We start from the raw sequence: 15,697 nt of genomic DNA on the forward strand, positions 1-15,697 counted from the left end.
GCCCGCACGGGCGCGGTCCGCGGGGGCGCGGCCCGATGCCCTGCCGGTCCCCAGCCTCGGAAAGGTTGGGGACCACTGCTGTACAGCATTCTAAGTAACTGCTTAGTCCATGAAAACAGCTTCTGTCTTACTTCACACCTTAAGGAATGTGTGAAGACCATGTAAAGCAGGGTTAGTCAAACTGCGGCCCTCCAGATGTCCATTGACTACAATTCCCAGGAGCTCCTGGGAATTGTAGTCCATGGACATCTGGAGGGCCGCAGTTTGACTACCCCTGATGTAAAGCATCGAATCTGCGTAAACTCTTGTAGAAAACTTCAATCTACACAGAAATCTTATTCTAAATGAGAAGAAAAGTTTGAAATGATTGGACTGTAGAAGGTACTTTTGGCTCAAATAGATCTCACAGGGAGGAAAGCAAGGATGGGCTATGTTGGTGGAAGGAAATTGAGGATCACCTCATGCCTCCTTTAGCCTGGAGAGGTCCACGCAAAGGAGGAGGATCGTGGCAAGAACTTGAAGGACAGATCCGATTTTCATGTCCCTCGGAGAATCCATACAAGCATGAAGCATTCCTGCAGATGGTTCTGATGCGGGTCTTGGGCCTTCAGAAAAGCTCAGAAAGTAGGGCCTTTTTAGTTCTTGCCCTCTTCTGTGAAACTCGCTACTTCAGGATATCTGCCAATCTCACTCTTTCTGCCAAACACAACCCTAATCTCTCCCCAATCCTGTCTGCTGTGAGCTACTTTGGGTCTTGCCACCTTGAAGCCCAGCTGTTGAGAAGCAGATGCTAGCTTGGATTGCATCTGGCCCTCACATGTGACTCATTGCAGCTACATAGAGAGATTTTTATATTGGGGCTGGCTTCTTGCATGGAACTAGGATAGTGCCACCTCTAAGCAAATAGAGTCAGCTTGTAGGTTAGCGTTTTTTGTGCTGCCGCTCTTGGAATTCTGTTTTGTACCGCTTGAAATCATTACTTAGCATTTCTCTAAATTCTTATAATAAACTAAAATATTTTCCAGCCAAGTGTCCAAATTATTTGCACATTTGAAGGTCGGGGAGGGGGGGCGTTCTGTGACACTGTAGATCTGGAGAAGGCCTGTAATTCTGGAAGATGTCCACCCCCCACCCGGGGAGACAAGGAAGGTCTCAGGCAAGGGCATTGGAACACCTCCTGCTACTCAGTTCTTGCTACGGGCAGAAACCAGATGCTGGAAATATAATAAAAGGGGGAAGTTTTTTTACTTCTGTTCTCCCAGCTTTTCTCCTCCATTTCCAGCCACTGTTAATGTTGCCAGAAAATGAAAAAAAAAACTCCGGCCAGTTGGCTGATCTTAATTCTTATTTTTATTTATATTTTGTTAATTTTTAGAATGTTCACAACTTGAGATTCCCTTGTAGGGAAGTGTTGATTCTTCCACAGAATATAAAGTATGAACCAAACAATATCCACCATATAAAAGAATAACAAAAATAACTAAATCTTTAAAAGATTTGTTAAAAGAACAGGGTTCAAAGCAGATCTTTAGCACAGCACAGGGTTACGCAAAAGGGGCAAAAGAAAGTGGGAAAGATTCTGTCAGCTTCTGGGAGGGCTGGTAGTCCAAATATGCGACCGCAGTATGGAAGGATTGATGAACCTTTGGCCTCATCCAGCATGGTTGATCTTAACTACGCCTCCACTTTTCCCCAGAATATCTAGTCTTTGAGGACAGTAATGGGCTTAAACCACATGTAGAATCATGCCAACTAGATAGGAGAAAAAGTTCACAGTAATTCTGTCATGGAATAGGCTACCTAAGGAGGTGGTGAGCTCCCCTTCACTGGTGGCTGGATAGATATCCTGGATGGTTTAGGCTGATCCTGCATTGAGCAGGGGGGTGGGACTAGCTGGCCTGTAAAGGCACATCCAACTCTGATTCTAAGGAGGTTTTAAGCCTCTCGATTTCAGGACCCCAAAAGGCCTCCCTAGGATATCAATGCATAGCTTCATAGGAAGGAGTGCTTTTCAGATGAGAGGGCTTCTCCATAAAGCTCCAGGCCCTCCAACCCCTCAAGGGAAGTGACAGAACACTCATTTAAAATACTCCCACCCTTCAAAATGCAGACTAAAAAAGGAGTGAGGAGGATACTATCTCTCTATGTACGGATAATGAGACGTTATGTTTAAACTTCTATATTCTTAACTCAGTTATTACTTCGATATTACTGTCAATCTGACTATATATTTTTTAAAAATTAAAAAATGCAGACTAAGAACCGGTGCATGTAAACACACACACACACGCCCCTGTCAGTAATCCATAGAGGAAATTCTCCTGCATAAAATAGTGATGTAAGGCTCTTTCTCCTTATCAGGGTCTTTTGAGCCGGCCCTGGGTTGCCCCCTTGCAGGCGGGGAAGAGGAGTGGGCGGCTCCGGAGGCAGGGCGGGGCTCAGGGGGAGGGGCGCTCTCTTCTCCCGCCCGGGAGCCCCGGGAGGGAGGGAGGCGGGCGGGCGGGGCCTCATTGAGGGGCGGAACCTTCGCGCGCGGGACGCGGTTGCCGGGAGGACGGCGGACGGGGCGGTGGGGCGCATGCGCGCCGCCTCCCTTCTGGCTGCCGGCTGCTGTCATGGCTGCCTGAGGAGCGGCGGGAAGCGAGCAAGAGCGAGCCGGGCGGGGGGGCGGCGGCGGCGGCCAGGTGAGGGGGAGGGCGGGGCGGCCAGGTGAGGGCGGCGGCGGCCAGGTGGGCGCTCTCGGGGGAGGGGGGAGGAGGCGCGGGCCGGGCAGCCCCCCAAGAGCATCCCCCTCCCCTCCCGCCTTCCCTCCCTCCCTGGTTGGCAACGGAAGAGCCCGTCCGCTCCAGCATCCCCCCGGCGCCTCGTGGCCACCCTCCCGCCCCACGCCTCCCGGGCCTGGCGGGAGTATGAGTCATTATATTGAGCCCCGTCCTTTACTCCCCGGGAGAGCCACGGTGGGCCGGGGGTGGGGCAGGATCCGGGAGACCCGGCTTTGCATTCTCCCCACCCGCCTCCCCTGTGCCCGGGGGGGCCTCGGCCCAGTCACCCCTCTCAGCCCAATCTACCTTGCGGGGTTGTCGTGAGGACAAAGGAAGTAAACAGGTTGCCCCTGGCCTTTCCCCCAGTGGGGACCTGAATCGCCTTGCCGCCTTCTCTTCTCCCTGCAAGGTCGGTTAGGCCAAGAGGACAAGAGTGGCAGCTGCCTGGAGTTTCCAGGTCCTGAGCAGCCTGAGCTTCAAGCAGGATTGTTCATGGTTAGGAAACGATTAAGGAGGACCTGGGATGTCTCTCAGGCAAAGGCAGCCCCAAACCACGTCTGCCACCTCTTCCTGGAAAACCCCACGAGGGGCTGCCATGAGCCAGTGGTGACTTGATGGCAGCTAATTTTTACTTTTCCGATCCTCATCTGAGCAAGGCCACCACCCTGGCTGTCTTGTAGAGGTGCCACTTAGCTTTTCTGGCTAGCATCCACGGTTGAAGTTCTCCATGTATGTGTCTAATCCTGGTATGAAAACAGGTGGACGGGTGTCCTATGGATGCGAAGACATGCCGGGGAGAGGGGGTTTGTTGTCTTAAAACAATCCAAGAGGTCGCTTTTTAAAGCCTTTAAGAATTCTTGAATCTTTAAGCCAGCCTTTCTCCACTCTTTTGCCGTCGAGAAACCCCGGAAACATTCTTCAAATGTTGAGAAACCCCAGAAGTGTGCAATCATGCAGAATATGGTTGGGTTTTTGTAACCTTTGCACAACCAACGTGGGGGGCAGTTTCTACCAGGGAAGTTTAGACTGTGTGAGGATTGAATGGTCCCAAATACTTTCATCAATGCTTCCCTTGCAGTGCCCGTCTAAGCAGAATCACAGCCTCCTAAGCCCACTGAAGTTGTGTCATTTTGCTTAGGATGGTGCTGTTGGAAATTAGCACCCAGCTGGTAACAGAGACCTTGCTGGTAGTCATAATGCCTGGAAGTCTTTTCTCATCTGACTTTAGAGAAAAGCAAGTTTGTGCGTGGGAGAGGGAGAGAGAGAGAAAATGTATTAAAATGTAATGCTGGGGTTTCCAGAGTCATGCATGTGCGGGAGGGGATTGGTATATCTTGCATGTAAGGAATTCAGATCATGGCTGTCCAGCCTATAAGCTATGCTGCTCTTCTCCCGCCCTCTGAATGCATCGTCAGTAATGAAGGCAAGAACCCTTAAGAACTGTGTACCTCAACTCTTTTTGCTTGTCTTCCATATGTCTTTGTTCGGCTGCTGAATGTCAAGATTGTCCTTGCAGTACATAAAGAAGGCAACTTGTCTCTTGTGCATTCAGTTTTTCAGGAAGGTGGCTAAAGCTGGGGGAAGTAGCCATGTTCTGGTATTGTTCTGAAGCAGGGTCCTGCACAGCAGTGGAAAGATTAATTACCCGCTCTTTCTCTTTGCCAGGCTGAAGGATTTAGAATGGCAGGGGAGCAGAAACCGTCCTGTAATCTCCTTGAGCAGTTTATTTTATTAGCCAAAGGCACTAGCGGATCAGCCCTGACGGCCCTTATCAACCAAGTGCTGGAGGCTCCCGGCGTTTACGTCTTCGGAGAGCTGCTGGAGTTGACAAATGTGCAAGAGGTGAGCGTGGTGAAAATGTTTGAGTTGTACTCCCGACCCCAGTCCTTCCGTTTCAATAGGGTGTCTTGCGAATGGACAGCAAACCAGATGGAATTGCTGCTTCAAGGAAACATGGGGGACTTTTGCTGAGGCAATGGGTTGTATCCCCTTGTTTTTGTTGTTGTTGTTGTTGTTGTTCGTAAAGCCAAACCTGAGCCAGAAGAATCCTGGCATGTAGGATCGGCAACTTTGCTTCTATCTCTGAAGAGCCGGTGTCTAAAGAACGAACACCAGCTGCTCTGTATTGAAAATACAGTCCTATTCCTGTGTGCCCTGTGCAGTGGCAGACGTCCTTCCTGGCATGTGTGCCACGACCAAACTCCATGAGAGGGTGCCATTCTTGTGCTTGCTGCCATGTGTTCACTGTTCCCTTGAGCAGGTCTTTTTTGAATTCATTGTAATGAGGAGCAAGCTGCAGTGTAACACTGGAGGACAGAGCACATTTCTAGTGAGATGGCTGGCTGCTCTGAAACAATAGACGTCTCAAAGGTGCAAGAGAATCATTGTGATTGTGTGTATCGGGAAGGGATAGGCCGCTATGACGCCCTCTGGGTGGAAGTGTGTCTTTTTAAAGGTGCACTGAGGCCATTCCAGGTAAGTATTTGTGGTGTTTATGGATTCAGGTGGGTAGCAGAACAAAGTCTGAGCCCAGAGCTAGCTGTGGTGTAGTGCAGGGGTGGCCAAACTGTGGGTCTCCAGGTGTCCATGGCTTACACTTCCCATGAGCCCCTGCTGGCATGGTGCTGGGATTGTAGTCTGTGGACATCTGAAGAGGCCCAGTTTGGCCCCTCCTGGTGTAATAGTTAAGAGCAGCTGCTTCTAATCTGCAGAGCTGGGTTTGATTTTCGACTCCTCCTCCATATGCAGCCAGCTGGGTGCCCTTGAGCTAGTCACAGTCCTGATAGTGCTGTTCTCACAGAGTAGTTTCTCTTAGAGCTCTCTCAGTCCCTCCCCCCTCACAGATGTGGGGAGAGGAATGGAAGGCAATTGTAAGCTGCTTTGAGATTCCTTCAGGTAGTGAAAACTGGAATATAAAAAAAAACAACTCTTCTTTAAGACCAACAAAGTTTTGTTCCAGGTATAAGCTTTCGGGTGCATGCACACATCTTCAGATATAATCCATGTGCACAAAAGCTTCTGCCCTGAATAAAACTTTGTGGGTCTCATAATAAACACAACAGGACAAGGATTTCATCGGTCTGAAATTAAGCATAAATATAAAACATAGCGTAGATATAAAACAAAGAGCCTCTTGTGGCACAGGGTGGTAAGGCAGCCGACATAATGTCTGAAGCTCTGCCCATGAGGCTGGGAGTTCAATCCCAGCAGCTGGCTCAAGGTCGAGTCAGCCTTCCATCCTTCCGAGGTGGGTAAAATGAGGACCCAGCTTGCTGGGGGGTAAAACAGTAATGACTGGGGAAGGCACTGGCAAACCACCACATATTGAGTCTGCCATGAAAACGCTAGAGGGTGTCACCCCAAGGGTCAGACATGACCCGGTGCTTGCACAGGGGATACCTTTACCTTTATAAAACAGTACATTAAAACTAGCCCTGGCCCACCCACCCTCTCCCAAAATGGCCAATGATGTGCCTGGAGAGGTGTGAAGGTGAGGGGCCTCGGATGGGCGTGTCCACAGCTCTGCTTCCCAATCATATTCTGCAGGATCGTCCCAATTCTGGGGTTTCTTGAAGCCTGAAGAATGTTTCAGCGGTTTCTCAATAGCAAAATAGCTGAGAAAGGCTGCACTAAAGATTTCTCTGTCTAAGGAAAAATAAGTACAGTTCCTGTTCAGCAGCTGCTGTGGCAGCGCCAACCTGAAAGCAGCTGCCTCTGGAAATGATCTTTTCTTTTTTAAAATAAATTATTTAGGGGGGAAAAAGATAAACACTATATATATTACATACATTACCTAACTGCTATCTGAAGGAAACACAATCTTAAGGCTGGCATTTGACAATACATATCTTGTTCTTTGCATCAGACACACACATTTTTATTTATACCCTACAGCAGGGGTAGTCAACCTGTGGTCCTCCAGAAGTCCATGGACTATAATTCCCATGAGCTCCTGCCAGCGTTTGCTAGCCCTGCCCTACACATTCTCCTTGCAGGGGCAGCTTTTAACATTTAAACAGGGCTCAGTTCAGCTGCACTGCCAGCTCAGCCTGCTTGAGGAAGGGTGTGTGAGGCATGGGGCCTCTTTTCTCCTGGGACCCTGGCGGTCTGGGCCGACCCTGGCGGTCTGTGCCCAAGGTTTCTGCCAGGGGACTTGGAACTCAAGAAGTCAGAACAGATGCCCTTGAGGCAAGGCCAGGATTATTTTGGTGGCTTGATCAAGCTTGTTAGGATGTGACACAATAGCCGAAAAACAACAGGCCTTTAATAGGTCTGATGTTATGTTTCTTCTTTCCCCGCAGCTTGCTGAAGGAGCGAATGCTGCTTATTTTCAGTTGCTGAATCTCTTTGCCTATGGGACGTACCCAGACTATGTAGGTAAGTAAGGCTGGAACTATAAAGATCCATTTCTCACCCGCTCCCGTTCCCATGGTTTGTGGTCTCACCAGTGAAACAAGATGAAGTGTTGCACAATCAGGACACTAAGGGGGAGCTAGAACTGCCAGTTACATGGCAAGAGTCACCCCTCATATATGATCATGTCAACCTGCCCCCCCCCCCCCGAAATAGCCAATGAGGGTCCTGGCGGGGTGGGAAGGGGAGGGACCCTGGGTGGGCGTGTTCACAGTTATGCGTTCCAACAATATTCTGCACCATCACCCCACTTCTGCGGTTTCTCCAAGCCAGAAGAATGTTTCAGGGGGTTCTCGTCAGTAAAAAAGTTGAGAAGGGCTGTCTTTTAGTTCCCTGCCGCTTTTGAAATGTGGGTCTCTGACACAGCAGCCTTCTTAAAGGGGGGTTCCTGTAATGAAAATTAGCCTTTCCTGTCCTTCCCTCACTGATACCTAAACTTGATGCTGATTCAAAAATTTGATGTATGATGTTCTAATCTATCTCTTTAAAGGGATAAAACCGTTTGATATGTAATAACCAGGGAGTCAAGGCATTCCAGGTGTATGGGGAAGGCCTCGACTTCCTGTGCCCTGTTGTTGGCCCTCCAGGGTTAGTGGTTAAGACCAGTGGCTTCTAATTTGGCAAGCTGGGTTTGAGCCCCTCTCCTTGTCACAGCCCTAATAGTGTTGTTCTGACCAATCAGTCCTGTCAGAATCTCTCAGCCTCTCCTACCTCAGAGGGTAGATGTATATAAACCAACTCTTCTTCTTCACTGTGGGAGACAGGATGCTGATGGACCCCTGGTCTGATCCAGTAGGGCTTTTCTTATGTTCTTATGAAGGCCTCAGCCTCTCTGCCCTGTTGTTGGCCCTCCAGAGGAACTGTTTGGTTCCTGTGTGAAACAGGATGTTGGACTAGATGGACCCTCCCTGGTCTAACCCAGCAGGCCCCTTCTGATGTACTTTGAAGGCCTCAGCCTCTCTGCCCTGTTGTGGGCCCTCCAGAGGAACTGGCTGGCCCCTGGGTGAGACAGGAGGCTGGACTGCTGGACTGATCCAGCAGGGCTCTTCTTATTTACTTCTGAGGTTTTCAGGAGGTGCTATTTGCCAGGGCTTTTGAAAGTGATTGAGTAGCAGAGTTCTTTTATGCGGGAGGGGGGAATTAGGGTTTGTGATTTTATTTTGGGCTTTGGGAAATGTGTTTAGCTATTATTATAAGCCCCCATATACCACAAGGAAATGCGAGATACACTGTTTAGAATACATATTCAAGTTACATCAACGGTGAATCACAGGGCCAGGTCCCTCGTCAATCTTCTTTTTTGTATCATAAATACGAGTGATTCGCTAAATGTCGGACCAGACCCTTCTCTCCCAAGGAAGCGATACTCCCTGACATTCTGTGCGTTTTCTTCCATTCACTTAGTTCTTACAGGGAAATGAAGGCAGCTCCTCTTTGCTCCAGAGAGCTCAGCTCGTAAGAGCCTGAAATGCATAAGAATAATATTGGGGGTGACTCAAGTTTGGCCGTAACCTGAAGAGTCTTTACCAATGCAATCTCTCACGCAGCAAACAAAGGCAACCTGCCAGAGCTGACGGGAGCCCAGAAGAACAAGTTGAAGCATTTAACGATCGTCAGCTTAGCTTCCAGAATGAAGGTAATCTGTCAAAGACCTGCCTTTGGGGTGTGCACACACTGCTGGCACAGTGGCACGTGTTAGCAGTAGGGAGCGCCTGAGGTTCAGCAAAGCCAGCACAGCTCCTGTCTCCTGTCACTCATGCAAGGCTCGATGCCTTTACAAGCAACAGGGGAGGCCAGTGAGAGCAAGAGAGAGCGCGATGGGTTTAGAGCAGTGGTCCTCAACCTGCGGTCTGCGGCCTGGTGCCGGGCCGCGAAGGCCAGGGCGCCGGGCCGCGGTTCCCTCTCCCCCCCCCCCAAGTAAAAACTTCCCGTGCCACAAGCTTGCGGCCCGGGAAGCTTCTTACTGCAGGAGGGGGGGAGAGGGAATCAGGGCCGCGCCGCGCATCGTGCATGTGCGGCCCGGCCGCGCATGCGCACACGCGCGCTGCGCGGCCGAAATCGAGCATGCGCGGCACTTGGGCCGCGCATGTGCGCTGCGCGGGCATGGCTGTCATCTGCCGGTCCCCAGCCGAAAAAAGGTTGGGGACCACTGGTTTAGAGGACCACGAGCGCTTCTGGTTGGGAGTGAGGATTGGTGGGCCGAAGGGGGTGTCCCTGCTGGCTGCTCCCTGCCACCTCTCCCAAATTGTCACTGGGATTCAGGCTCACTCGGCAACCTCAGGCGAGCTCCTTTACTTCGACTTCCACTTCTGCCGGTAAAATGGGAACTGTAGCCCTACCTGTGTTTTTGTTCTCTTTGCTGTCAACTTGCAGCCAACTGACAGGAATTCGGTGAGGTTTTCAAGGCATCCAGTTGGCCATAGCCTGCCTCCACGTTGTGAGCCCGAACTCACCTGGCAGTCTCCCGTTCAAGGAGGAAACAGGGCCAAACCCGCTTAGCTTCCGAGATCTGACCAGATTGGGCTAGTCAGGGCTCTCCAGGGGGTAGTTAGGAGTGCGGACTTCTAATCTGGTGAGCCGGGTAATGTAGAATCTGCTGCCAGAGGATGTAGTGATGGCCACAGGAATAAACAGCTTTCCGAGAGGGTTAAATAGAGTCATGGAGGATAAGTCCCTCAATGGCTACTGGCCAAGTGGCTGAGGAGAACCTCCACATTCAGAGGCACTAATCCTTTGAATCCCAGAGCCAGGAGGCAAGATCAGGGAAAGACGTTGGCTTCTGTGCCCTCTTGTTAGCCTCTGCGGGAGAAGGGTTGCTGGGCTAGATGAACCTTCTCTGGTCTGATCCAGCAGGGCTCTCCTGCCGTTCTTACGGGTGTCGCTCTCTCCCCCACCCCCCCAGTGCATTCCTTATTCTGTGCTGCTGAAAGACCTGGAGATGCGGAACCTGCGGGAACTGGAAGACCTGATCATCGAAGCTATCTACACGGACATGATCCAGGGCAAGCTGGACCAGCGGAACCAGGTGCTGGAGGTGGACTTCTGCATCGGCAGGGACATTCAGCAGAAGGACATCAGCAATATCATCAAGACTCTTCACGAGTGGTGAGTTTGCCTCAGGGCTGGCCGCGGCCCACGTGGGACGCCCTGCCCCCAGCCCCGCTTCTCCCGTTCGTGGCCCAAAATCCGGACTAGCTGACCGTGCCGGCCTTTTGTTTGCAGGTGTGACGGGTGTGAAGTGGTCCTGTTAGGAATCGAGCAGCAGGTGCTCAGAGCCAACCAATACAAAGAGAACCACAACCGGACTCAGCAGCAGGTGGAGACTGAGGTAGGAGTCTCCGCATGAGGAATTGTTCCTGCCAAGCGAGCGCAGGCCGCCATCCTCCTTTGGGGAGCTAAGCTTGAGCCTTGCCCACTTCAGCCCGTTCTCCTGAATCTGGTGACTGAGGGAACCTCCATGTTCAGAGGCAGTTAGTCTCTGAATTGCAGTGCCAGGAGGCAACATCAGGGGAAGGCCTCTGTGCCTTGCTGTTGGCCCACTGGAGGACTTAGTTGGCCCCTGTGTGAGCCAGGGTGCTGTACTAGATGGACCTTCACTGGTCTGACCCAGCAGGGCTCTTCTGAGGCTCTTATCGGGGAAGGCCTCAGCCTCTCTCCCTGTTGCTGGCCCTCCAGAGGAACTGGCTGGCCTCTGTGTGAGACGGGAGGCTGGACTGGATGGACGAAATGGCCTGCAGGTGGCAGCAGAAGCCTGGGAAAGGAAGGCCTGTTGGGGGGGGGGGGGGAGAACCCTCTGATGCGTATGTTGTCTGACCTAGCAGGGCTGTTCATATAACAGCCTCGGCCTCTCTGCCCTGTGGCTGGTCCTCCAGAGGAACTGGCTGCCTCGGTGTGAGATGGAATCCTGGACTAGATGGCCCCTCCCTGGTCTGATCCAGCAGGGCTCTTCTCACGTTATTAACCTTTCTTGAGCCACGAAACGGCTGCTGCAAAACAGCGGGTGCCTCCTGAGGCTCAGCCGCTTGCACAGTGGCTGCTGCCACTTATCTTCAGCTGCTGTTGAACCAGCTTTAAAAAAAAATCTGCACAACCCATCAAATTATTTGTGGCCACACTGAAGCCACGCTGGACAAAAGGAGAGAGAAAAAGAAGAGCTTGTTATTTTAATGCTCCGCTTCTCACTACCCGAAGGAGTCTCAGAGTGGCTTATGAACACCTCTTCCTTCCTCTCCCCACTACAGACACTCTGTGAGGTAGGTGGGGCTGAGTGAGCTCTAAAAGAACTGCTCTGCGAGAACAGCATTAAGAGAACTGTGACTGGCCCAAGGTCACCCGGCTGACTGCATGTGGGGAATCAGGCCCACCACGCTACACTGGTTCTCAAAGCCCCCCTCCCCCCCTCACTTTCTCAAAATCCCTGGTGGGCTCTTGGAAAGGGGTCAGAAGGCACCACAGATCCTGCTCCCAAGACGGCAACTTCTTCAGCCTGGTTCTGATATTGCAGGGGGAAAAACCTGAACTTTCGAAAAGGCATCTCTGTGCTATCATGAAATGCCCAGCAGGTGGCAGCAGAAGGCTGGGAAAGGGAGGCCTGTTTGGGAAACCCTCTGCAGGGTATGTTGTCTGCTCTGGACCCTCTGGACGCTTTTTTTCCCTGGTGGAGAGGACCTTAAAATGTGTGCCTTGCCTTGACCATTTGGGCCTGTTGGAGTTCAAATCCACATAGCCAAATCCCAAACTGCCTTTTTCCCCACTTGCTTAGTCTATGGTAAAGCATTCTGCCCTGTCCACCGGCAGGTCTACATAAGCAGTTTCTATGAAAGATTTCCGATATCTAAAAATTACCATGTGCAGTTTTCTGTTTATTTATTGATCATATGAAGTGTATGTAGTGTAGCCATTCCCATATTATGAAGCCATTGTTCCCCGTCCATGTAGAAGAAGAAGGTTGGATACACACTTTTCTTGGATGCTTTAGGATGCTTAGGGCTGATCCTGCTTTGAGCAGGGGGTTGGACTAGATGGCCTGTATGGCCCCTTCCAACTCTATGATTCTATGATTCTAAGAAGAAGAGTTGGTTCTTACGTGCTACTTCTCTCTACCCAAAGGAGTCTCAGAGAGGCTTACAGTTGCCTTCCCTTTCCTCTCCCCACAACAGACACCCTGTAAGGGAGGGGAGGCTGAGGGAGCCATGATATTACTGAAGAAGGAGAAGAAGAGTTGGTTCTTATATGCCGCTTTTCTCTACCCAAAGGAGTCTCCAAGCGGCTTACAGTCAAGGCCTTCCCTTCCTCTCCTCACAACAGACATCCTGTGAGAGAGGTGAGGCTGAGAGAGCCCTGAGATTCCTGCTCGGTCAGAACAGCACTATCAAGACTGTTACAAGCCCAGGGTCACCCAGCTGGCTGCATGTGGGGGAGTGCGGAATCAAATCCGGCTTGCCAGATTAGAAGTCAGCGCTCCTAACCACTACACCAAGCTGGCTCTCTAAAGCTGCAGTAAACGATTCAGCTCCCTCTTCAACAACAGAGCTACCTTTTATGTAGTGAACACAGCTCTGCTATCACCCCTTGCTCTCCTCCCCAACTCCCTCAATCATCCTAGTGGTCCTTTTTCTAAACAAGTTCCAGCTTGTCAAGATCTTTCCTAGGGTTGTGCGCTTCAGCAGCTGAAGTGGCCGTTCCAGTCCAAAGCAGCTGCTTCAGCAGCCAAAGCGCACGACCTTAAGCCTTGCTCAACTGGCAGCATACCTGCATGCATGCCCTTCTGGAGCCCCTCGCCTTCCCAGACCATCACTGGCTATTTTGGGAGGGGGAGGGAGGGCAATATGAGCATATCTGATCATATCACCACTAAATGTTTGTCAAATTTTAAAAAATTATATTAAAAATTAATTAACTCCCGCCCTTTTGGGAAAGCCTTCCAGGACCATCCAGAAACCCCAGGGCCATCAAGAAACCCCAGGGCTTCATGGAACCCTGGTTTAGAAAGCCAGCCCAAGATTCTCTGCTCCTCCTAGCAACGCCGCCTGATGTCACCTTAGCCTTCTCAGCTGCCCTAAAGGTCCAGGTACCCAGGTGATGCGAAAGACCTCTGCCTGGGGAGATGGTGGAGCTCCACTGCCTCCCATCTGAATAGCCAAGATTGACCTGGATGGTCTGACTCAGCAGATGCCAGATGTCCCCAGGACTCCATCATGCCAGGGAGCTTTTCAGGCCAGCCACAGGAAGGCAGGAGGCGGCTAGAGCCAGCCACCTGCTTCTGTGGCCCTCTCAGGTGGGGTCTGGCTGCTGCCTCCTGACGATCCGCGTTCTTCCCTCCCGCCCCGTCCCTCGTAGGTCACCAACATCAAGAAGACGCTGAAAGCCACGGCCGCCTCCTCGGCCCAGGAGATGGAGCAGCAGTTGGCGGACCGGGAGTGCCCTCCACACGCGGAGCAGAGGCAGCCCACGAAGAAGCTGTCCAAGGTCAAAGGCCTGGTCTCCAGTCGCCACTAACGCCCGCTCTGGGGGGGGGGGGAGGGAGGGTGCCAGCCAGGGCCCCGGGGCAGCTCTGGAAGGAGCTGCCACAGACTCTGGCTTCTCCTTCCAGCCGGTGCCGGCTCGGTGGCAGTTCTGCGGGCGGGAGAAGGTCGGCCCAGTTCCGGCTTCATCCTGCGTGGTGCGCTGCCAGCCTCCTGCCCCAGAGCTCTTAAGGGAGGAACGTGAGGGCACAGGGGAGCCCCAGGAGTGGGTTCACGGGGCGGGGGGGGGAGGAGACAGCTACCATGAGGTTCCACGGCAGGACTGGGCATCCCCCCCAGGCCCCTCCTGTGTTTTGCGGCCCCAGGGCTCAACCGAGGGAAGCAATCTCTGACGCTCACCCGTAACTCTTCCACGTCCCAGAGGGAACACGACGCTTCCGGCCGGGGAGTCCACCTCGCCTCTCATTTCCCGGTTCCATCCAAGTTTTCCTCTTAGGGCGCAACTCTCTACCTCAACGCCAGGAAAGCTGGAGCTTGGCTGCGTCCTCCAGGCACCCCACTAGCTGCCCTCCAAAGCCCGCTGCTGTCACGGCCGCGTCCCGCCCCTTGGAAGCGGAAGGGTGGGGTGGGGTGGGGTGGGGGCCAGGGGAGCCGAAAGGGCCAGCTGCTATTCCTGCCCCTTCCTGCCCCACCAGGCCGATGGACGCGGCCGTGTGGCAGAGCTCGTCTGCGTCCCGTGTGTCCTCCCTTTGGAAGTGCACCACGTTCAATCCTTCCCTCCGGGGAATGAGCCGTTTGAAAGGGATTCCCTCCCCCCTCCTCCCCCCCCCCTCCGGCCTCCGACATGGACGGTAGCGGCCTGGCCTTGTTCCCACAGAGGTCTCTGCCAGGATTTCAGAACTTGAAAACTCCTTTCTGGTTGTGTTCGACCGTTGGGTTTTTTCCCCCCTGTGTTTTTTTTCTCCGTCTTGTTTTGTAAAACGAAAATTATTTTGTACCTTTTGTTGGGAGATTTCAGCATTTCCGCCTTTGTGTCTTTTGATATTTGTTACAGACTAATTGGAGGTGATTTGCACCTAGGTCCGAAGGACTGTCTTTTTTTTCTATTAAAAATGGTGGGGGTGGGGGGTTCGTCATGGAGATTTACCTGCGAGAAGGGCCAGCAGCATTTGGTAATGCACTCTCCCGCATAATACTGGCGCATAGATTTGTAGGCAGGCAACCCGGGAGCTGTTTCCCCCGGCGGTCTGGGGACTTGAGAAGACGCCTTCGCTTCCTGTCACGTGGACACACGGAGCCGCCTTCCCCCAAGTCAAGCCTTTGCTCCCCTAAGGTCAGTATTGCCTCCTCACACTGGCAGCACCTCTGCAGGGCCCCTGAAGTCTTCCACATCTCCTTCTCCCCAGGTCTTTTAACTGGAGACTGAACACCAGCCTTTCTGCCTGCCAAGCCCCTGAGCTGCAGCCCCTCCTCCTTAATCCCAGCTTTCCCTCAAGCCTATAGATAAGGGCTGGCCAAACTGTGGCTCTCCAGATGTCTAGCAGGGGCTCATGGTAATTGTAGTCTGTGGACGACTAGAGAGCCACAGTTTGGCCAACCCTGCTATAGATGGTGCAAGCCTCCTTCCCTCCCTCCCTCCCTCCCTCCCTCCCTCCCTCCCTCCCTCCCTCCCTCCTTCCTTCCTTCCTTCCTTCCTTCCTTCCTTCCTTCCTTCCTTCCTTCCTTCCTTCCTTCCTTCCTTCCTTCCTTCCTTCCTTCCTTCCTTCCTTCCTATACTGTGGCTATGCAGGGTCTCAGGCAGATGCCTTTCTTATCCCCAACTACTCAGTCCTTTTCATAGGGGATGCTGGGGACTTAACCTGGGACTTCCTGCAGGCCAAGGAGAGGCTCTTCCCCTGAGCCACAAACTCCTCTCCATGAATACAGGAAAGGACTCTTATCATCCTTTAGCTGCAAGACCATTAATCTCTCAAGAATGCTTGAGCTTTTAAACTGTGAGCAAATCAGATTCCCCTCCCCCCGCCCACCTACACATGCACTTGGTTTTTCTCCCCATCC

The 15,697-nt window shown here is 52.3% G+C and overlaps 1 protein-coding gene across 2 annotated transcripts; it reads left to right on the top strand.

Moving 5' to 3' along the window:
- Nucleotides 1–2,546: 2,546 nt before the first annotated feature.
- COPS7B (COP9 signalosome subunit 7B) lies at nt 2,547–14,719 on the top strand. Of its 2 annotated transcripts, none has more exons than XM_077348096.1 (7): nt 2,547–2,684; nt 4,428–4,604; nt 7,064–7,139; nt 8,723–8,811; nt 10,078–10,280; nt 10,398–10,503; nt 13,515–14,719. In XM_077348096.1, the coding sequence occupies exons 2-7, from the start codon at nt 4,443–4,445 to the stop codon at nt 13,671–13,673; spliced, it is 795 nt and encodes a 264-aa protein (XP_077204211.1). In that variant the 5' UTR covers nt 2,547–2,684; nt 4,428–4,442; the 3' UTR covers nt 13,674–14,719. The 2 variants fall into 2 exon arrangements, with proteins under 2 accessions (XP_077204211.1, XP_077204213.1); XM_077348098.1 differs by having other exon boundaries at nt 2,577–2,676; nt 4,423–4,604.
- The last annotated feature ends 978 nt before the right edge of the window (nt 14,720–15,697 follow it).

This window comes from Paroedura picta, chromosome 8 (assembly GCF_049243985.1).
Source record: "Paroedura picta isolate Pp20150507F chromosome 8, Ppicta_v3.0, whole genome shotgun sequence".
NCBI lineage: Eukaryota > Metazoa > Chordata > Lepidosauria > Squamata > Gekkonidae > Paroedura > Paroedura picta.

What these genes read in the sequence shown, in the direction of transcription:
- COPS7B (XM_077348096.1), top strand. Translation starts at nt 4,443, where the DNA reads ATGGCAGGGGAGCAGAAACCGTCCTGTAATCTCCTTGAGCAGTTTATT. An exon ending in GCTTAGCTTCCAGAATGAAG is followed by an intron (nt 8,812 to 10,077) that starts GTAATCTGTCAA and finishes CCACCCCCCCAG; the next exon opens with TGCATTCCTTATTCTGTGCT. An exon ending in AGCAGCAGGTGGAGACTGAG is followed by an intron (nt 10,504 to 13,514) that starts GTAGGAGTCTCC and finishes CGTCCCTCGTAG; the next exon opens with GTCACCAACATCAAGAAGAC.